This window comes from Paramisgurnus dabryanus, chromosome 16 (genome assembly GCF_030506205.2).
Source record: "Paramisgurnus dabryanus chromosome 16, PD_genome_1.1, whole genome shotgun sequence".
Classification (NCBI taxonomy): Eukaryota; Metazoa; Chordata; class Actinopteri; order Cypriniformes; family Cobitidae; genus Paramisgurnus; species Paramisgurnus dabryanus.
In genome coordinates, this window is record NC_133352.1 from 9,093,281 (window position 1) to 9,117,459 (window position 24,179).

The 24,179-nt window shown below is 36.7% G+C and overlaps 1 protein-coding gene across 5 annotated transcripts in view; it reads left to right on the plus strand.

Moving 5' to 3' along the window:
- Positions 1 to 402: 402 nt before the first annotated feature.
- The window catches only part of pls3 (plastin 3 (T isoform)), a 34,442-nt gene continuing 10,665 nt past the window's right edge, over positions 403 to 24,179 (plus strand). The window contains exons 1-6 of one of the 5 annotated variants that reach the window (XM_065267947.1): positions 403 to 510; positions 14,502 to 14,612; positions 19,032 to 19,195; positions 22,352 to 22,481; positions 22,746 to 22,878; positions 22,970 to 23,051. In XM_065267947.1, the coding sequence (XP_065124019.1) occupies positions 14,552 to 14,612; positions 19,032 to 19,195; positions 22,352 to 22,481; positions 22,746 to 22,878; positions 22,970 to 23,051 (570 nt within the window). In that variant the 5' untranslated portion in view covers positions 403 to 510; positions 14,502 to 14,551. Of the gene's footprint in view, positions 511 to 4,288; positions 4,309 to 12,334; positions 12,495 to 13,507; positions 13,666 to 14,501; positions 14,613 to 19,031; positions 19,196 to 22,351; positions 22,482 to 22,745; positions 22,879 to 22,969; positions 23,052 to 24,179 lie in introns of those variants that run through there. The other 4 variants (XM_065267950.2, XM_065267946.1, XM_065267951.2 and 1 more) reach the window with 4 other exon arrangements.

Here is a 24,179-nt window from a genome sequence, read left to right on the forward strand (position 1 = left end):
TTGTTTTACCCCGATTATTGTAATGGTTTAACCTTGGAGAACCCACGGGGTCAATGTTGTTCAAAAGAATAAATGGGTTTTTGGATTTTCCTGGGTTCTCCATGGTTAAATAATTGCAATTGAATTTAAAAACCGATTAATTGCACAGCCATACACAGCATTATACAAAACATTATTTATCCGTGTTTAAAAAACTATTTAAGAGGATAAAATAAATCGCAAAAGCTGTTAATAAATGTAAATCCACGTGTGCGATCCAAAAAAGATGGTGTCTCAAAAACGAGTGCGCCGCCTACCTAGACAGCATCTGAGGCATTGTTATGTCGGCTGCCACCACGCTCAAAAACCTTCATGTGTCTTTTAAGCTGCAGAAATGCTGTCTGTGTATACAGCTTACTATGTAGAAAGCGTACTTGTTGTTGAGATACAGCCCGTGTGTGATGTGAGCAGTTCAGTGTGTGCGCGCGTGCGTGAAACGCCAGCACGGCAACAAACAGAAGCACGGCTACAGTAAGTCAATAAACTAAACTTAATATTAAATTCAGCTTTTTAGTGCACTTTAGCGCGTTATTTCCTGGTGGATTTTTTTACAAACACAACATTGGTGCATTAGTTTGTGTGTGTTTATTTTCATTCATGCTTTTGAGAGTTCGAGACTTGTCACGCGAGCGAGTGATTTTATGAAAATAACTTTTTATCACTGCGCATTGATGTGTATTAGTTAAGTTCACAGAGTTATGTGGTTATTTATGAATTATTATATTCAAACATGCATGTTTCTGTATGAAATAATAGTAGATATGTGTGTTTGTGTGTTTATAAACATCTATAGATTCAGTCGTTGTCCCGTATGCTTGTGTAATAGTTTGATGACTTTGAAAACTCACCCTTTTTGCTCACCCTTTTTGCTCACCCTTGCACATGACAGTTTACAGTATATGCCATGTTGTATGCAGGAGGTAAGAGATTTCTAAAACCAGCTTAAGATGATTGGTTGGTTTTTAGCTGATTAAGATGATGTAACAGGCTGGTTTTAGGGGGTTTTACTGGTTTAACTGGTCCTCCCAGCCTGGCAAAGTTGGTTTTAGCTGTTGGGGCAGCTGGTCTCACAGCCTGACCAACTAAGACCAGCTTGACCAGCTAAAAAAATGCCAACACCCAGGCTGGGAGACCTGCTTAGGCTGTTTGTAGCTGTTTAATCAGTAGGGCAGGGGTGTCCCCGTCTAAGGATTTACATATTTGAATCAGAATTGTTTATAGTCGAATCATCTGTGTGTGTGCTCATGGGTTGGGGATGGGGACCAGATCAGGTAGTCTACAAATAGGTAACTTTTTTATTTTCTGTCACAAACAGCACACAGAAACAACTTTCAGATAAAGTGACCAAAACTGCCTTTCAAGTGATGAACAACGACAAAACTGACAATGCATTTTTATCTTTTTTAAGTTAAGGCAGTATAAGATTTTAAAGCCATGATGTGTACAGAACATCACACAAACATATAACAAACATTTTTGATAACTAAACCTAATGAATAATAAATGTGATCCTGCCTGGCTAAAGCTCGTGATCTTATTTAATTTATAACAAGAAAAACACTAAAATGAATGATTTTATCGACACTACGCCTTATTATTTTGCACAGAAATACCTGCTTGCTTACTTGACTTTGACAATCTCTGTATTCACTTTAGATACAGAAATACCTGATGATTCTTATATCATTTGTTTCAGGAATCTCTTTTCTATCATTTAAAAGTGAACACTTACTATAATATTAAATCACAAGAGAGACAATCGTGTCAGGCTTAATTAAAGGCGGGGTGCATGATCTCTAAAAGCCAATGTTGACATTTGAAATCACCTAAACAAACACGCCCCTACCCCAGTAGAATCTGGACCTTCTTTTGATAGACCCACCCCACACATACACAACCCAGGCAACGATGTCGGTTAGTAGACTTACTACTGATTGGCTACAAGTGTGTTTTGGTACTCGGGCCGACTCCCTTTTCCGAAGTGTTTTTCAAAATTCATGCACCCCGCCTTTAAGTGCAGATCGTTTTCATATCATCACCTAAATTTACAGCTTACATGTAAACCACCCATAACCACCCTGTTGTAAATACATTTTAAAACGTATGCTTGTCGAAATTGTTTTTTTTTTTATGTTTAGTTTGATAAACTCCTAAATAAGTTCTTAAATATGATACGCAGAGCACCTAGCAATCGTTACCATGAAAAGCAATCCAAAATTCACAGACTTAAATCAGAATTTACCTACATTTACATTTTACATTCAGCAGACGCCTCTGTCCAAAGCGACTTATAAAGATTAAGAAACAATAAAAGCAATGTGTCATATGGAGGCAATAGTACAAAAGGTGGTTATAACAACATACAAGTTTTCACTATTTTGAAACAATACCTTTTGAGAGAAAAGAAAGAGTTAGTTTAGGTATTGTAGATACAAAACTCTCCCCTGTGACAGATTCTGCACAGTTTGGTTTAGGGAAACCAGGGCATGTGATAACATTATGCAATACATATCTTTAAAGTGCACCTATTTCATTGCTAAAAACAACGTTATTTTGTGTATTTGGTATTATACAATGTGTTTGCATGGTTTATGGTTCAAAAAACACATTATTTTCCACATGCCATACATTTTTGTAGGTCCAGATAACTGCCTTCCTCAAAAGCATTGATTGTGTACAAAATTAATCAATCTGAAAAACGCTGTCCCTGATTGGCCAGCTAATCTGTACAATGTGATTGATCTGAATCATAGACTGTAAAAAAAAGATGGACGACGCCTGTTCGCTCTCTTCCATTGGTGAAAAGTGAAGCCGCCAGTGTCCCGATATGGCGCTGACATCTTGGGTCCTCCTGAGTCTGCGCAGTAGCGATTTCGGGACCAGTCATGTGCAGTAGTGAGCAGGAAGTGAAGCTGCGAAATCAAACACAAACACAAACTTATTTTAAAAACAAACATTTGAATTACATCAGTGTGATTAAAAACTACAATAAATGACAGAAACCAGCTTCGGAAAAAAGATAATTGAAGTGTAATTATTTTTTTAGTTGGTCTCAAGTCCCATTGAATAACATGGGGAGGCGGGGTTTATGACCTATACTGGGACCAGTCACTGGGGGGCGATCGAGACGTTTTGGCTTCACTTTTCAGGGCTTGTGCGGCACGCTTGATCTGAATACATCTGACGTCAGCATGAAATGTGACGCTCCTTACCATGTTTGAAAGATTTGCTCACAATGCCCACAATCAATCACCTCAGAAATAAATGTAAGGCATGTATACCTCATCAGAAATAAATTATACTTAAACATATTTAGGATTGGTTAATACCATATGACTTTAAAGCATAACTTTTGTGAAGGTAGGGTTAGGGTTAGGGTTTTGTGAGGTTCTCTTTGATTTTATTCATTATCCCTGTCAGAATGGAAGGTAAAGTAAAACAAATACGTTTACATTTATGCAGATTACGTCTTGGTTGTTCAGGGATCCTATACAGTAAATGCAAAAGATTTGCATTCAGCGCACAGTCCTAGCAGTAGTAGTATACAAACATACAGTCTGTCCTGGAAGTGACCTGTATTTCCGTGATAAACAGGGCCGGCTTTGTGTTTAAACTTCCAGGCATGGTTCCTGAAAATGAGTCAATTGCTGTGGTAGTGAGGAATGTGTGCTTCATGACCCCTAAATGACAAACAACCTTGAAAAAGGCCATCTCAAAGACCAGAAAAATGTGGCGTGTTTTCTAAAAGCGGATCTTTTCACTCCCCTCGTAAGTAACAAAGCAACGCTGTCAGATTTGGTCTTTGATGACAGACTAATGGCACGTTTTGATATTGTGGTTGAATTCTTCTCTCTGTAACTTTGTCATATTCTCTCCAACCCTTCATTCTTTAGCTGTAAGTGTTAGTGAGAGAGTTATGTTATCAGTTTATCACAGCTTGTTGTTCTTGCGCTGTGGAGATCCGTGTGGCCTGGATGCCATTGTCAAGGCTGAGGTTAAAATGATGTCATGATAAAGGCACCACTGTAATGTCTGTGGGAGAACAGACAGAGCAGACATTCATGACCTCCAAACATCCAACGAGATGAAGTCTGATTAAACCTCATTGTGTCTACATACTGTAATGCTTGTGCGATTTTCAGAATAGTTACAGAAAATAGTTACTGCTGTGTTGACCTCTCCATAGGATTTATATTTGGTTTTATTGGTATTATCATTACTATATCTAATCAAAATGAATCCACCGCTATGATGCTGGTTGTTGTCAGGGTATGTATGCACTGTTTGTTATTAGATATGTAATGTCTGTGGGACTTTGTGCAATTTTAGGTATTCATCATGACAGTACAGAAATATGTAGTCAAGATAACCAGCCCAAACCTGAATATATCATATGTGTAGAATATGTTTTGTTTAAGTTTTAAATGCTCTCGATGTGGATTTGTTTTGTGTGTTTCCGGCTCATAGACCTGTGGCCCTACCTTTAATTCAAGGGAAAGTAGCTCTTTAATGCAAATTCTGTTGTTAGAGTAGTGAATGGTGAAAAATGTTTGTTATTTAGCTCAGGTATGCAGGGGCTGGAAACATTAACTTGTAAACATCATTTCCTTTTCAGCTGGTTAAATAAGATTTCATACCAGTGGTCTGTTTTTACATTTTGTTGGTATGTTTTTACTTTTTAATAAACCAGTCTGTACTGTAGACTGAACAACTGCATGACTGACTAAACAAACCCACATTCACTATTAAAGTGTCCAGGTTGCGTTGGGAATACTATTTAGTGCTTTCCACCGGCTTGCCAAACTGTTCTAGGAACGGTTAAAGTTACGTTTTCACTTGACTTGAGCCTGGTGTGGTACAATTACAAACTGTCCTCAACCCAGAATTGTGCTGACAGAATGCATTAAGTGATGTCGCCGCTATAAGGTTTGTTTACTCGTCTGTTGGCTGGCTACAAGTTTCTCTCTGTATCATGTAAAAAAGTTTCTTTAGCAAAATAAACACACATCAGGTAAAAATTAGTAAAAAAAAAAAAAGAAATAATTGATCATCCACCATAACGCTCTCGCTATTTACATCGCATACGACTCAACTGGATTGACAGAATAGAAACTTTTATGTTTGTCTTTGTTTCATTTGTTACAATATTGGATGCTGGTTGCAAAATTGCGGGAATTTTTAAGTCTGGAAATTTTCAAGGCTACTATTTGAAGTTTTTACATAAAGTTTTTTAAACTTTTTAACTTATTTTTTTAAGATAAATTAACAAAAATATATGAAGAGTTTCGTTGAAAAACGAGAGAAATCCGGTTTTAACATTGTTGTCAAAACATGTTTATTATTATTATGTTATCATATTATTTTGTTTTATGGTGCTACTTAGCTGTATTTTTTAAGTTATGAAGGTTTAAATCAAAACAAACCAACTGCAGTTGAATTAATATTAATTGGAATGCACAACCAAAAAACAAGATTTCTGAAAAACTTTGCAATTAAGCTCTTCATATCTTGATTTGACAAAAATGCAGATTTTTACAGTGCATTTGTGCTCATTTCTGTGTATTTTGCCAGTATGTTTGGTCACCAAATGCAGTGGTGAATGATATTTAAAAATTGGTAAGTTGACGTGTAGGGATGCATAATGATTAATCACAATTAATCTATAGCAGAATAAAAGTTTTTGTTTACATCACAGTGTTTCCCACAGATCTGAAATTTACTTGTGGTGGTAGCTGGTGAAAAGGGCAATCATTATTATCCACCGACAAAAAATGGTCTACTATACATGTAACAAAGAACTAATAATGTGTGACACAACACAATACTTTGATTTATAAAACATTCATATTAATTTCACATTATCATTAATCTAACCACCCCAAACGTTTTTTGCCATAAACAAAGCTGACACTGTTTGTCAAAGCACCACGAAAACACTTTATGTTTTTGCACTGATATATGAAGCAATTTGATGACCCCTTTATTCAAACTCAATTATATACAACACTATGTATACTATAGCCTATATAGACAGTGCAGGTCTATAGATTATAAATGTGACTGATGTTATAATGTTAATAATAGAGCCCGACCGATATGCGTTTTTTCGGGCCGATGCCGATACAGATATTAGGGAGTAAAAAAAGACCGATAACGATATATCGGCCGATATTCTTTATGTGTATATTATAGTTCAGTATATACTACTATTATACTAAAGTACTGTACATAGAATACACTATATACTTTAACATAATATACTGTATATGAATAAATACAATGCAATGCAATGATCACTCACATATGTGGTGATCACTCACAAATGTGGTGATCCAACACTTATATTGATGTGACAAAGATATGTACTATAGGCAAGAAGTTAACAATAAACTTTATTATCCAAAATTAGTTGGATATCAGTGCACTAAACAGTAAACTTGACTTATTATAAATAACTTTAAAACACAAAGAGAACAAAATACATAAAACTTGCATCATTTGCAGTTTTGACGAGAATAGCGTTATAAAGAGAAACTTATGAAGTCATTGATTAATATTAGCTTTACAGTAAGTTGTGTTCTTCACAAATTAGTTAGCCACTCACAGTTACGAAGACAATGCTTGACGGAGCACATACTAATGTACGCTATGTTTAATGTTGTGCACAACGTTTTTATAACACAAACCCAGGGTTCCGTGCAAACTTTAGACTTTTATAAAAATAAAGCGTCTTCGCTCCGCCTCTTTTATTTAGCAAGGGTGTAGAGTTGCGCGAGCTTATTGAATCAATTGCTAACTAACAACACAAGCAGCAGTAATCTTATATAGTGATATATAAGTGCACGGCTGCGCGTAGTTTAAACGTGTCATTTCTCCGTCTCGCGTCATTTCTCCTGCTTGCGTTTTAACTCGCAAGTCGACAAAGAGACGGATTAAAAACACCAAATGTAAGCGGGAATGCGTCTCTCTTGTCCATTTATAATCCAATCGACCAAAGCGCGTCTTAATACCAGGTGTAAAAATGTTGTGAAGAAGACACTGCGTGACTGCTTCAATGCCACCTGAACTGAGAGACTGACTGAACTGAAGTGAAAGGGGTGGGGGATTGGCTGGTGTCACTACAGTGAGTGATCTGGGTCGCCATTAGCAACCAGTATGGCGCACTCTGCTGGACAAACAAGTACTTACATCTTTCAAATGCATTTAATGTGTTCTGTAACAAACGTTCATATCGGCGCATATCTGCGGCTTATACGCCGATACAGATATATCTGCGACATGCTCGTATCGGCCGATAAAATCGGCAAAACGATAAATCGGTCGGGCTCTAGTTAATAACTTCTATAAGATGCACTTTTACTGCTTCTGCTTTCTATTTCTCTTTTGCCGATTAAAAAAAGCTTTATCCACTAATTATTTCAGATTTAAAAGTCTACTTGCTGTCCCGATGACAGACTTTACATTACAGCTTTGCGTTTTTTATATCCTGAGTCAGCTAGAGCTTTGCTCGTTCAGTATTAGCTCTGCTTTTTGCTACAATCTCTGTGCAAACTGTTTAGATTTTAGTAAAGATATTGTCTATTAATAGTAAGATTATTAAAAAATGGGATAAAGAAAATGAAGCGGCGCGTGGTCGTGACAAGAGCCAGTTGCTATCGCCATAGAAACCGGAGGCACGCTAAAACAGCACTCGAGCTTTAGTGCGGTAGCGCTCACGGCCGTTCTCCGATCGACTCGGGTTTTACACACAATATTAATCAGACTTGGGACCCGAAGTAATGAACTAGGACCGACCCGGACCCATCTGACCATTTGAAATATAAACCCGGAACCGTACGGGTCCCGCGTCCTCAGTGAAGAAAGACCTCTAATGGTAAAACTCTGCTCAAGTTCAGAAACATGAAAGGATACAATGTGACACTGAGGTTGCTTCGGGTCGCGCCCAATTCATTGAGAAACAGAGAGCACGTGAACGGACACTCAACCGGAGAGACACAACGTGCTTGCACGCAAAATGAAGCCAACTTAGATGCTATAAACACATATGCACATAAGCATATGCGACCATTTTGGTCGCAGTGTGTTCCCTGGCTGCTCCGTATGTGCTGCTGCAGTTGATCCAGTTTGCGCTCTCTCTCTCTCTCTCTCTCTCTCTCTCTCTCTCTCTCTCTCTCTCTATCCAAAACACGGGTCATCCAGTCGAGTTCAGAAAATACGGAAATTCGTAAAGTGATTTTGTTTTTTACCTGGGCGGGTCGCAATTTACCTGGGCGCAGCGCCCAAGTAGAGCCTATGTATGGGAAACACTGCATCATATATGTGTGTAAACTGTGTATACTAACTTTGTATAGATAAATGCACACACATGCATGTATATATTTTATTAAAGGTTAATGTGTGTAAACATTTGTATATTTATGTATAATTTATATTATATATAAATATAAATACTTAATATAAAAATATTTATTCTTTCTTAAAATTATACATGCATGTTTGCATATTTATATATGTATAATTATTATTAACAGTTCACACACATATATGATGTAAACAAAAACTTTTATTCTGCTATGGATTAATCGCGATTAATCGTTATGCATCCCTATTGACGTGTCCTTTAGCCATTCGTTTTGGACTTTTTACTAACAATATAACTCCCATAATTATTTGTGATTTACATTATTTAGTTTTTGATATTAAGAATTTAACATGCGGCTGCCTCACAGAAAGTTATAAAACATTCAAAACTTTTATAAATAGACAGTAATAATAATGGTGAATAATCAATGTTTTTTGTCATAATTGTGCAGCCCAAATTCATATACACCTAAAATGGCATTAAGGTGAGTAAATTGATGGTTCATTTTTGAGTTAGCTATTTCTTTAAACACAGATAGTTTGAATGGTTCTGGAGGAAAGATTATGTTACATGCAGCTGCTTGGAATGAATATATTTTCTTAAGGTTTAGATTCCCTGTGGCATCCGATTTCTTTCTCTACTGAAGTGATTTAAGTGAATTTCTGTTTCTACAAGTTGAAGTTAATTTTCATTTTATAAGATGGCTATATGTGAGAACATGTTCAAGTTGCATTTCACCCAAAAATAAATACAAATTATTTAAATATCAAATAAACAAATTTTTTCCAAAAAACTTTTGTTACTATAATGCAACCAGTTTTTTTCCTGCTTATGCTAACATCTATTAGTGGTATGACAGAAATAATATATCATGATACGAGTCATTTTATATCACAGCAACAGGAAGGATAATCAATGTCATTTTTGCAGAAAGTTTAACATAAAACATCTTGGAGCGGTTTCCCAGAGAGGGCTTAAGTCTAGTCCAAGATTAAAATGCATGTTTGTGCTTCCTTAATTTCAAAACATCTTGCACTGACATACATCAGTGTCATTGTTTTGTGTCAAGATGCACACAAATGTTGTTTATTTGTAAGGTATATTTGTAAAACTATGTCCTAATATAACTAAGGCCTAGTCCTGGATTAATCTAAACCCTGTCTGGGAAACTAATATAATAACTAATACTTGTGATGATCTCATGAATCTCAGAGGTGCTAAAATATGGTTGATGTTCTTCAAGACTTAAAGAGAAGGTTATTTTTTATGTGGTTTTACAAACAGTCCTACTGTATGCCATTGGTCAGGTAAACACATAGGGGATTAGACTAGTCCTAAACTAAAATAAATGTGAGAGCTTTCCGAACTGAAAACGGTCAGCTTCATCTTGATTAAAAAAGCATAAAATCACCATATTTCTACATTTACTCTCACTATGAAGTCCCACACAAAGCATGCTGGGACCCTTACTTGATAAAATTAAGTTATCAAACTAATTACAGTGAATTACTACAGCTTAAAGAATGTTTTAAACAAACGAACAGATATTTTAATTAAAGTTAAGCCCGGGATACACTGTACGATTATTGTCTGTCCTAGACGAAAGATTGCCATCGTGAAACAATCGTCGCGATGTCTGTGATTGTGGAAAGCCTACGATAGTTTTCTGACAGTGTCAAAAATTCAGCATGATCACCGTGCAGTGTGTTTGCTGCTATGACCTGTGCGCTGGCATTTGTTTACCACGAGCGCATGCTGGTGACATTATGCTAACGTGTGATGCAGCCGCCGAAGCCTCCGTGTCATCATCGTACAGTCTGCATGCCTCTCTACCCGAGTTTAAACGATCCATGTCGCACAGTGTGATAAGATAATGATCTTATAGGCGAGCAAACATCCTGCAGTGTATTCCAGGCTTTACACACAATATTAAGTTGATGTAATTATCAACATTATTATGTCAAGACAACTCAATAAAGAAGAAACTTTAAGATTCAATAATTAAGATTTTTTTATGTACTAAATTAAGTAGTGGTAAGAGATCCTTGTCTGTTTTTTATGTGTACGTGAACCTATGCACACGGTTGAATGCACAGGCTGGCAAGGAGTAGTTTATTTGACTCGTACATGTACACAGACTTTTAACGCATGCGCATTACGACAAAATGCAATGTATCTCCTGAGCTACGCATGCATATAGTTCGAAGGATTTCAAAATCTGGCTGTGCTTGTGCAGTACGTCCGCACTCATGATGAAAATTGAGGCACTGTACACGTTAAAAATTTACTATACTTTGGCATTTACACCATCACACTATTGGTTGAGTAGAGCTAGTGATGTTGTGTTGGGCCTAAACAAATGTTTTAATGCAGCTTTCGTGATTTGATCTTTCCTGTTTCACACTATAAGTCTCTCTCTCTCCCCTCTCTCTCTCTCTCAAGTTGTTGTGTGCAAAGCAGGTTGAGTTTTCAAAGTGATCTGTAAGTGAACACCTGTTTGCTCTGTTGAGATGTGCTTTGTCGTGTTATTTGAATTGATGCTCTTCACAGTTGTCCCTCAGGCATGCACCACATGTCACCAGGTTTTCATATGAAGACCGTGAATAGTACAGGGAGGGCAGTCTGTATTTTAAAGTTTAATTCAGGGTGTGAAGAATCATTATTATGGTCTCTGGATATTGAAGTGGATTTTTCCCTAGCAGTTCTGTCTTTTTTTTTAACTAAACGTTCCTGATCTTCAAGATACGACTTGTTGAACAGGTGATCTGTTGTGTAACCTGAGGAATGTTTAAATCTGATCTCTGCTGCTGTGTTAACACATTATTCGGTTGTGTGCCATGCTCCTATCCTTTAGATTATATTTACAATGCAAGTAAAGCCTTGGTTTGGGTTTAGACTTTTACTTGACAAGTTTCAGAATAGCAATTGTTTATAAAGTATCACATTCAGCTTCATAGACACATTCAGCAGATCAGATGTGTTGAATGAAACAGTAAATACTAGTGTGTACACAGTCTTATCATCATCATCAGTCCTCTCTATATTACACATGTAGTTTTTCACATGATATCTTATTATTAAATAATGTGTCTGTCTACTATTGATCAGAATTTAGGTTTCTGTTTATGTTTTTAGACTTGGTCTGTTGGCATGTTAATATTTTTGGGATAAATAAAGTCTGTGGTGTTTTAAAATGTTCAGTGCTTAGACAGTGACTTCTTCATTCATTGAAAAACAAGATTATCTATTGATTTAAATGCTGAATTGAAACAATGATGTTGTGTTTTGAGTTCACCGTGCCCTCATTTAAGGGCCATCACCGGGAATGTTGTATTATTTCTCATGTGGTCTGATTCCTTAGCAATCAATAAGTCTTTGTCAAAATACCAGCTTACGAGTCATCTTTGGAATGAGCTTACCATTAATAAATTACAAAAGTTTTATTATTTATTTACATAGTGTAACAGTAGCAGTTTTTAATGCTGACTGTATTTTTTTAACTATATGCAAGCACAATTTATTTGTTTGACTTTTATTTCTGTTTCCACAAGTAAAAATATCAGATGTTCAGCACATGTTTCCAGGTGATTCATTCAAGTTTTAAGTGATTCAGCATATGTCCATCCATTATTTTTTCCTCTCCAAGTCTTTTTAAAGCAACAAGACATTAACATGTTTAAAAAAAGGGAAAGTCCTGCAAAAAAAATCGTCTGCCAGTTTTTCCTGGTATGTGAATTTGAGAAATGCAATTAACATTTTCTCCGCCCCTTTTCCGTCACGCGACTTTATTGCGCTACGCTACATCTGGAATAGAAAGGTTGGTTGTAAAGAAAACTATACCCTCATTCCCCTCCCCCCGTTTCTCTCTCTCTCTCTCTCTCTCTCTTTCTCTCTCTTTCTCTGTGTTTGTGCCTGCCCCTCCCTCTCCAGCGGACGCGCCGTCCGCTACTCCCATAGCCTGGGAGGAAGTGTTATGACTTGCTGCCGTATGTCTTTGTGAGGCAGACAGGAATGCTGGTGTTTCAGATTAGCCTTGAAGGGTGTGGAGCGAGCATTGCCTGTACTTCTGCCTACAGCCTGCTTCTCAGCACAGGTCGGCTCTGTTTATTTCTATTTACTTGTTTTGTTGTCTCTCTTTCTCTCTCTCTCTCTCTCTCCGTCCCACACTATGTAAACATTCTTCACTGAGGAAAAATCATTTCATTCTCTTCCCAGCTGCCTAAAATCGTCTGTTGATTTCTTTGCAGATTTGTTGCATATGCTTGTAGTTGGAAAAGTATGAGGGGAAGGCTTGTGTTAAGGCTGTGTTTTCAGGCTGGTAAATGTGCTTTGTGTGATGGAGCACATGGTCAGCTTTCTAATTATCACATAGAACTCGGAAGACAAATTTTGTAGGGTTTTCCCTGTTATTTTTCTAATATTGCATAATGAGAATTGACTGAGTATTTAGTTCAATCACTCTTAGAGATGTTTGCAGTCCTCAGAGATGTTAGCGAAACTGATGACTATACAGCATTCTATGGTTGCTTAGATTTGTGCATGACTCAGTCTCCTGAGGTAAGACTACTCCTCTCTCATTTGGGAAGTAAACAAAGTTTAGTCAAATTATATCTCCTCCATGCTTGAATTGTCGAGAAACCTACCAAAGCACGGTCAGGTTTTTAACAGTGGACATTTTGTTAAAGTTGTATCACATGAGACTGTCTTGGTAAAAAAGGGATGCCACAAGGGTGGGGAATTGGCCCGTCCCTTTTATGGTATTTTTTATAGAATTTCTTACTAGATAGCTAAAGGATGACACATTTTTGGACCTTCAGACTGAATTGGCCAATAATCCAACATTATATTAACGTGGCATTTTAATCGTTTGTTGTATTGATAAGATTTCAAAATACTTTGTTTTGTTTGGGTCTTTATTCTTTTCTACCGGGTGTGGTAGGGCGAATGGCATAGCTAATGATGTAACAAAGTGGTTAAAGTAATGCAAGGGAGGGAGGGTGAAGGCTACAGTATGTGAATGGAGATGTTGACATCCACCGCGGGTGTGTCCTGAATCGTCATGAAGGGCAGCGGCTTCATAAAAGACCAGTTTCGGACTGCCTAGAGTGCTGCAGTGCTTTGATCACTGCCAATAAGAGCAGACATCAGATCAGTTTCTACAGCAGGCCTTGAGTGAGGACTAAACGCTGAATCTCTTCTCCGTTCTGCAGCTGTGGTAGGCTCTGCTCCACAGTTTTTACTTTGTTGTGGCCTCATTTTCAAAGGTATGTGGGCATAGTATGTTTATAGCTGCTTGTGGTAACACGTTAACAAATATAGCCTCTGCCGTAGCACTGCAATTAAATGACAGATATTTATACAGTTGCACAAGTGATATCCTCCTGGTTATATATTTGCCTCCGCTATAGTGCAGGTTTTTTATGCTTTGTTGATATTTGTGCGTGGTTTTTGGTGGTGAGGTCTTTGCAATTGTTGATAGAATTGTATGATTGGTGTGTCATCATATGCAATTAAGTAAAAAAAGCAGTCGAAAATGTAAAGCAGACCAGATTTTGGTTTTCCGATTTTAACGTAGACTACTTACAACTACATATATAATCTTCCAAAGAAAGTGTGCCTGTACCTTTGACTGGGACATCATCAAAACTAAAAAGTTTGCTTTAGTATTTGATTGTTTAATTGATGGTTTCAGTTTCTTACTGCCAACCTCACTATAGATGCATTTGCAACTTGTTTAACATGCTTGTTTCCTTGTTAGCTTTACAGTCCACACTATAAACAGTGTTTCGAACAAGAGCCGTTGTCATTGCTGCTTTACTTTCTCTAATGTGGTGTTGAATTCATAAGGATGAGTTAAGACACGCCTCTTCTGAACATGCGCTTTGCCCAAATATAGTGTAGTTTGTTGCTCTTGCATGCTTAATAGGTGTTTTGCATGTCATTTGCATGTCTTATTATCTTACTGTACAATCCCACTTCCAGGTTTCTGTCTCTAAAGTGAGGCATCATTTTATCCTAATTTGGAAATCCACACAGTAACATAGATGAGAAGTCATGGACGTGTGCTTCTTTTGAATACTGTTTGTTCTTCTCTCTGCAGAAGGAGACACACGGTTACACTGAGAGAGCTTCAGGTTGGTTTTCGTGAAAATGGCAGGAAAGATATCTAAAGACGAGTTGGAGGAATTGCGAGATGCCTTCCAGAAAGTTGGTGAGTGTTGTTCCTGTCTGACCAGTTTTCGACTACATTAAATTAGTGCTGCCTGCCCTGTCTGTAGGAGTAGGGATGGGTATGGTTTGGATTTTTTCAGATACCGGTGCCAAATGGATATTTTGGTACAATGGTACTGGTGCCGATACTACTTTTAAAAAGAGTCACAAAACGACAGTGGATGAAAGTAGGCTATAACATAAAACACCACAAAAATTCTACTGTGTTTGTGTCATAATGATTTGCCTGAAGCGCCATCCCGACTTTTTTGATTTCTTATTTATATTTCGGTATGAGATTTTTGATGTCTCATACTATAGCTCATGGAATTAAATGACATTCAACACCGTTTTCTCCTTAATCTTTTCAACACTTCACTTTGAGCTTAGTAAAATGTTCTATGATTGGTTGTTAATAATCGGTTCAATGATTGGTTACGTGGCTGCCGCTCACAAAAATATACATTCCTATCAAAAGTGATCATCCATATGCCCCCTATTTTCTTTGAAGATCAGCGAAAGTTGCACAATTGTGTCTCATAGTATAGTCGATTAAAATAGACTTGCCGAATAGAGCAATGAAATATACAACGTAAGTTTCTCTTTATTTGGATCGACTGTTAATGCAACGTGCCCTTTAAGTGCGCAAAAACGTGTGGAAATTCACCAAATATTTTTTACTTATCCGCCTGTGAAACCACCAGTTTTGCCGCTTTCCGCATATCTTCTATTAAAAGTGAACTTGACTGCCGCATCCCATCTGAAAGGCCCATAACAGCTGTAGTATTTATTTAAACATCAGTAAAGTAATGCAGTTCAGCGGTTTATCTGAAATTTGTTTATAATATCTGCAAGTTGCGGCATTCACATGCTCCTATCATCTCTTTTTCTAAATTGTGCTTTTAAATCAGAATGTAAAAATAATTACGTTCTTACAAAGATAAAGATTTGTTAATACAAAAGATTTGTATTTTTAGGTATGTGCAGTTTAGGACTTTTTACCTTCTGAACTTATTAAACACACCACACGTTAAAAAATATTTTGGAAAAGACATTAAACATTTACAGGAAGCTACTTTTATAGTTTTACTTAAATAAAATGATTTTTTAAAATGTTTGTTAATTTATTATTCATTACGAAAAACTCCACACCTATCTAAACGGTACAATGAAAAACTTATATTAAGTTTATATTAAACAGCTTGTATTATTAATAAAACAAACAATCTGTGTTATAATAACAAAAATAAAAGACAAATAAAATAAAATTTCTCATTACCATGAATGCTTAGTATTCATTTATCGTTATTATTAAAAACGGAACAACAATAAGATAGTCAAATGACTTGCTTATATTAAACAAAAAGTTTAACAAAAACGAATAGGCAGAAAACATTTTACCTGCCTTATAACAAAAATAGAACTAAAGGTCCTTAGAAAAACAATGATTCGTTTGCGGGTTTTTTTATCAGTATAAACAACTACAACAATATAATACATGGAAAAACTCAAGTTAAGCAAAGACAAGAAACGTTTATTATTAACTCCATCCTATGTATTATCAAAACTTTCTGACTTTCCGAAGCGGTCATGTGCTGGTGATGATGCTTCTTGCACCAGAGAGGGCAAAATATTTAAGTCGGCCATTCAAGCATTTAAGAGGCACCGAAATCTGCTTTCTGATTCAGTCGAGTACATATAGCTACTGGGTTTCGGTACCCAACCCTATGTGAGAGTGCAGAGGTGTCCTTGTAACCGGAATGGTGTCCATGAAGATGTGCTTTTTCCTTACTGTATCTAATATGATTCATCGATTCAACCTTGTTTTCTTTGCATAGATGAAAATCACAGACATCACTGTATGCAAAGTGAGGAAATTTGTTTTTTTAAGACTTTGTTATAATGATGGTATTTTGGTATTGGGTGATGGATTTATGACTTGGATCTACAAAGAGTCAGATTACCCATGCAAACATTTTAATCTGTGCCAGTTGGCATAACTGTGCATTAAATATTAACATGCTGCATAGAAAAGATTTAGCTGTTCAAACAAATCTGCATCCATATGACTTAAAATAGTACTTTATAGTCCACTTTATGATAGTCCTTGTGTGTGTGTGTGTGTGTGTGTGTGTGTGTGTTGTCATGACTTGCAGTGCCTGTTCACTACTCAGTTTTATGTTATAGGTCACACCACAGTCATCACACTACAGGACTGTGTCTCAAAACTGACATGTCTTTCAGGGAGCATGTCAAACGAGTCATTAGAAACTATAGATTATAATCAGGGTTTGAAATTGGCCAACCTACCAAATGTGGGTATTGTTGTTGTCAAATCACCAGCCAATTTCTCAGGTTACATTTTATACATTTCTTTGTAAAGCTTATGTAAGCAAAATCTGCACAGCGCAAATACTCAAATTGTAAGTCATCGTTGTAATTGTAAACTCAATACAGCATTATTGCGCAGTATCTGTGCATCTCCGGCTTACTTAAACACACCCGTCACTACTCAACAAACAATGGCGCGCTAGACTTGAGACTCAAACATAATGTGGCGATAGTTAGCTGGGGTTACTAAGATATATCGGTTTATATAAAGTTAATCCGGTTATTTTCTTTCTTTTTTTGGCTAGTAGAAGTTTTGCGTGGCAGGTACAATTTTGAACTGTCTTAAACTTAAAACTATGATTATAATGTAGGACCATTTTAGGGTGGGCAAATTTTGTCAAATCATGGACAAAATTGTGTGGCGTGCACCCAGATCTAGACGGTGGTTAAGGGAGCGTGTACACCAAAGTTGGTTGTTGTGGTATTTGTCCCGCCTCTCCTTCACTGTGATTGGAGGGCAGAGTGAAAAGTGAAAGTAGCTGGGTTTCCATCACACTGATTTAATGCACGTTTTAAAGTATCGCATAAGAAATAAACGATGCATTTTTGAAAAAAAATCTCTTATTTTGTAAAAAAGTTTTTACGCTCGCTTGAGGTGGTTTTTGACTTTTACGAAAATTGGGAGATGGAAACGCATTTGCTGAATAGATTTTGACGTAGGGAACATTAAACCCACGTGACTGATCGTCTAGCTGTATCTGCTTACGTTGTCTTTATCATATATTGGGCTTGATGTCGTCGTAATGCCCTTGCTGTTAGTGCCTGCATCAAAAATTCTGCATTTCTTCTGTGCACAGCATTCAGTTTAGCTGCACTGCTAGTAAATTTATAACCTGCCCAATCACACCCCCTATTTTAATTGAATTACACTTAATAATGGATGTTGGATGAATGGAAATTGTTGCTTTTTTTCTCTTGAATGTATTTTCAGGTATAACCTGTAAAGAACGTGTTTCAGTCGTATTTTACTAAAAAAATCCATTATATTTATATATTATGCTTACAGAAACTCAATTATTCCTTTTATACCACAAAACCTTGCTCTGGTGCCTATTTTTAAGACATTTGAAAAGTTGGGTGTGCGGTTATCAGAAATTAATGCATACCCACAGAACATTTCTCAGCCAATCAGAATACAGCATTCAACAGACCCGTGATATAATTGAAAATAATGCACACCCGTAGTTATGGAAGTGTACTCCCCTTCGCATTGTGGGTGTGCACATTATTTTTCGAAAATACTTCAATGGCCCATCGTCAGTTATTCCTTGCATACTACAATCATTGAGAAATTGCACATTATGAGAATTAAAAAAATAATGCTGTTCTGAAAATAGATTTCTAATAAATATGCTTGTCTCTTGTTTTAAAGCCGGTTATATTTTAGTGCAACTTACAGAAGTGCATGTGTGGAGAGAATGACATTCAGAGTTTCCAAATATAAATGTTATATACAAGTTTTGGTGTGAAATACAGGAGGGTTTTATTACAGATTGTCCAGACGTTCATGTGTGAGCCATTAAGTGTGCACATTAACTGTACATTTTCAGTGTTGTGAGGCAACAGTGTTAGAAAGCAAGCCATTTTAAAAATTGTATTGTGATTCATATTAAACCTCTTTTTAGGCCAAAAGCTTTGGTGTAGATCTGATTTTTAAAGTTGATTGAGTTTGGGTGTTTTTGTGTGTTTGCTTCCAGTTTATCAGATTTCTCCAGATGTCTGGGTCGGATAGTTAAGGGGAAATTATTGGTGTTGTGTGTTATGCACATAATTTTAGTGTTGCTACGTTGTCCTCTTGTGTAACCCCAAATGCACATTGAGAAATGTTGTAGATTAACTAGTAGATAAACACCAAGTTTGTGGGTTCAGTTCAGAGGCAGCATGCACACTGATAACATGGATTACTTAAATGCAGTCACTTTGGCTAAAAGTTTTGAATAAAAACCTGTCAAAAAATGCATGAATGTTATTGTGTTTCTTGTTAAGAAAATGCTGAAAGTTCACCGTATATACACTTGTCTTTCTTTAGATTTGAACGGCAATGGATTTATCTCTGACTATGAGCTGCACGACCTGTTCAAAGAGGCCAATCTGCCCCTGCCGGGATACAAAGTCCGAGAGATCATCCAAAAACTGATGGAAGAGGGAGACAAGGACAAAGACAATAGGATCAGCTTTGACGAGTTTGTGTCTGTAAGTGACGACTTCTTTACATTCAGAAATAGTCACTTCCAGGCATGTGCACACACAGACACTTTATAGACATAATATATCACTTATACACAACAACATGTGGGATTTTATATATAATAATTGACGGAATTTGTTTTTTTAGGGTAAAAATAAACTCTTGAACTTTAGCGATGTCATTGGTGTCATCCTAAACAAATTTTGTCCTGGGTCCCATCAATTTAAATGCCTAACCCTGATGTAAACGTTTCTGCTTAAATTTGTTTTAATTATTAAAACAAAAAAAACATTGGGGCCTACATGCAAATTTCTTGACCCAGCTTAAATTTCAATTAAAATATTTTAGTCATCACAGCATGCACCTGTCAGTTAAATGACCTTTAGTGTAATTTAGCTACTTTACAGAAGCACAAAATATATTTCTTATGTCGTATTATAATTCTCATAGTATAGTAAAAATATTCATGATAATACAGTAAATAGTATGTGGGTAACATTTGTCTTGAACTATATATAGATATATAGAAATAGAGTAAATATAGTTATTTTTTTCATTTAAGTATAAAAAGATCTTTAAGTGAATCAATGCTTTGTTCGCTCTGTTGACGGCATTTGCAATTCAAATGTTATCTTCGCCAGAAAAAAACATTTTACTGCCCTAATATTGTCCTGTATATATGTGAAGTTTAATGTAAGCTATGAATGATTTGGATTATTTGAGAATGATTATTTGAATGAAGCAAACATTTTGGTTGAATGAAAACATTTCAATAAAATGATTAGCAGTCATTGTGTACAGCTTGAAATCCATGATTTGCATGTTCAGCAACATTTAGGATAAATGAAGGTTTGAAGAATTTAAGTGCTGAATCCAGCTGGCTCTCTCTTCACAGTTTCAGCAGTTTCGGTTATTTCCTATCGAAGTAATATTTGGCAGTATGTGGCGTTACATAACACATCAAAGCAAGGGTCGTTGATTTTACGCACAAGCACTCTTTTGAACTCAAAAAAGGTTGGTTTTGGTTTCTAAAGGAAAGACAAAAATATAAAGAGACGCTTTGTTTTAGTCAAACAGATTCAATACTTTGTGCATTAAAAGCTTTAATATTTGCTCTTTGCACTTCTGTATTTATAAGAATATGTCCGTCTTTACACGTAGACCAATGTGTTGTGTATCAAACACAGACGTAGCATTTGCCTGTGACTGTTGTCATTGTAAATGTGTGTTGTGGTGTTATTGAAGATCCCTGTGCTGTTTGCTCAGTTGTCATGAGTTTATTATCAGCTGTTCAACATTAAAAGAAAGCCCATGACAGATGACACAGCATATGTGCTTTTGCTTCAAACAACACATGTGTTTTTTAAATGTTGTAAATGCTTATAATGCATGTGTCGTTTAGCAGCAGCCATTTAAATAAAATATATATGCACAATGCACAGTTAAGTGACAATATGCACAATATAGCATGACTTTATAGGTTTTATTAAATTAATGATTTGGTTAATTTGCCCTCTATCCCTAACAGTTGTCCTTTATTGGTAGTGCTGTGCAGTGATATGGTGAGCAGGTGTTGGTGTTACAGCTGTTATATCCACATTCAAAGAGCACAAGTGGCCGTTTAGATCTACATGACTGAAGTGTTTTAATCACGTTCATTCTGTACACAATGCATCATTAACGAATTATACAAACACAGACGCAACCACACTGGCGCCATCATTGTGCACGGTCGCAGAGTAATTGCACAAAGATGATAGTTCAAAGTCCATTTCTTATGTTTATATCGGAATCACATATGTGCTCTGAATCCGAGGTCAAGATGATGCAAAAATGTGTTTCTATAATAATTTTATATAAATATGTTGGTAATATGTTGGCGGTTTCCCAGACAGGGTTTAGGCTAATCCAGGACTAGGACTTATTTATATTAGGTCATTTAAAGGATTAGTCCATTTTCTTAAAAAAAGAAATCCAGATAATTTACTCACCACCATGTCATCCAAAAAGTTGATGTCTTTCTTTGTTCAGTCGAGAGGAAATTATGTTTTTTGAGGAAAACATTCCAGGATTTTTCGCATTTTCATGGATTTTAATAGACCCCAACACTTAACTCAATACTTAACAGTGTTTATGTTAAAGTTTTAAAAAACCCCAAATGAGGCATAAGGGTCTTATCTAGCGAAACGTAGCGAAAAATAAAAAATATGCTCTTTTAAACCACAACTTCTCGTCTATCTCTGGTCCTGTGATACACCAGCGCGACCTCACGCAAAACGTCATCACGTCAAGAGGTCACGGAGGACGAACGCGAAACTCCGCCCCATTGTTTACAAGTGTGGAGAAAGAGGACCGTTTCGACATTGTTCTATGTTGAATGATAATAATTAATGTCTTTGTGTCAGTTTATTGTTTAAAATGGTCCGCAAATGTGCGTTTCATATATGTAACACGTGACCTCTCTACGTCACTACGCAATTACGTGAGGTCGCGTTGGCTCTTCACATAGCCGGAGGAAGAAGAGAAGTTGTGGTTTAAAAGTGCATATTTTTTATTTTTCGTGTCAAAAATGACAATCGTTTTACTAGATAAGACCCTTATGCCTTGTTTGGGATCGTTTATAGACCTTTGAAACTCCATGGAAAAAAACTGTTAAGTGTTGAGTTAAGTATTAAGTGTTGGGTTCCATTAAAGTCCATTAAAATGAGAAAAATTCTGGAATGTTTTCCTCAAAAAACATAATTTCTTCAAAACTGAACAAAGAAAGTCATCAACATTTTGGATGACATGGTGGTGAGTAAATTTTCTGGATTTTTTAAAGAAAATGGACAAATCCTTTAAGACGTTTTTACATACACACCTTACAAAAACACTACATAAGTGCATCTCGAGACAAAACATGTCACCAATATATGTTAAATCTAGTCAGAACAAGGTGTTTTTAAATTAAAGCAGCTCAAAAAGGCATTTTGGGCTAGGACTAGGATAAGCCCTGTCCGGGAAACTGACTCGTCAAGGTTATTTGTTAACAATTAGTATGAAGGGTGGGTGTAAGGGTGTGCCCCCTTAAAAAAAAGCAGTGCATGATGCCCCGTATATAAGTAGTGACTCTTTTATATCAAGAAAGTCAATCGCTGAACTGTTTTTGTTTGTGTCCACAGATCTTCCAGGAGTTAAAGAGCAGTGACATTGCCAAGAGCTTTCGGAAAGCCATTAACAGGAAAGAGGGAATCTTGGCTATCGGAGGCACGTCTGAGCTTTCCAGCGCCGGCACACAGCACTCCTTCTCGGGTAAATGCTTCCCTTTGCTTTAAAGAATTGAATAAAACATTGCCTCCATTAGCTGATATACCATCATTGCATCAGGTTTCCCACTGAGTACCAAAAATATCAGTACTGTGGTATTGTGGTAGTAAGAGGCTGAATGCACGATGTGGTTTCAATAGCATTTCTACTCGAGTATGGTTTGGATTCACAATCCAATTACAAACTTGTTAAAATGTGAGATTTGTGTCCTCTACTGCATGTGATCCTGTTGTGTATGATTTAAACCAGAGGAAGAACGGTTTGCTTTCGTGAACTGGATCAACACAGCACTTGAACAGGACCCTGACTGTAAACATGTGCTGCCTATGGACCCCAACACCAACTCCCTCTTCAAGGCTGTGGGTGATGGCGTTGTGCTGTGGTCAGTAAAACACACCGCTTCACGTTTTCTCTGTGTCTTCTTTTAGTGTTTGATTTTGTCATGTAACAGAGATGTCTTTGTGTCCTGGTAGTAAAATGATCAACCTGTCAGTTCCTGATACTATCGATGAGAGGACCATTAACAAGAAGAAACTAACACCCTTCACAATACAGGTCTGGTTTATATCTGAACTGCTGACGTTTCTACTTCTGTTTGGGTTTATTACAGTGTTTTGACTGTGTGTGGCAAATCTGGGTGGATCTCATAAAACTTAAACATGGGTCTTATTGAGTTGTTCTCAATCTTTTTGCCGTGCATCCCTTCACAGCCCTCCCAAATTAATGACATCTTAAACTTAGATTTTAAATTAAACAAAACTTATATTACAGGTCTGTTGAATGCTTTATTCTGATTGGTTGAGAAATGTTTCACAGATATGCATTATTTTTCGATAATTGCACACCTGACCTGTCAAATGTGTACGGGCGGAGTAATTGACGACGGGCCATTTAATTATTTCAAAATAATGCACAGCCAAGGTGGTAATGCGACACGGTGTGTACTTTATTTCCAATTATACCACGGGTCTGTTGAATGCTGTATTCTGATTGGCTGAGAAATGTTCCATGGGTATGCATTAATTTCTGATAACCGGACACCTAACTTGTCAAATGTCTTAAACATAGGAACCAGAGAAATGTTTGTGGTAACCATGGTATAAGAGGAATAATTGACTCCGGTCCTTTGAATTATTTGAAAATAATGCACACCCGCCGTGTAGCAGCACTCCGCTTCGTGTCATCCCGCATTGCACATTGGGTGTGCATTATTTTCTTATAATTCAATGGCCCGTCGTCAATTATTCCTTGCATAATTCACAGGACCGGAGTCAGTTATTCCTCTTATACCATGGTTACCACAGACATTTCTATGGTGGTTATTATAAGACATTGTATAAGTAAGGAATAATTGATGATGGGCCGTTGAATTATAAGAAAATAATGCACACCCAAGGTGGTTATGCCATTGCTCCATAGGTGTGCATTATTTTTGAATAATTCAAAGGACCGCATTCAATTATTCCGCTTATACCACTATTACCAAAAAATATTGCTGTGGTGCCTATTTTTAAGACATTTTAAAGGTTAGGTGTGCGGTTATTGAAAAATAATCAACACCCATGGGACATTTTTCAGCCAATCAGAATAAAGCATTCATCAGCCCCATGGTATAACTTAAAATAACCAAGCAATATCTGTGGCAAATAATTTACTTCGGCACTCCCACTACCTACTACCTTA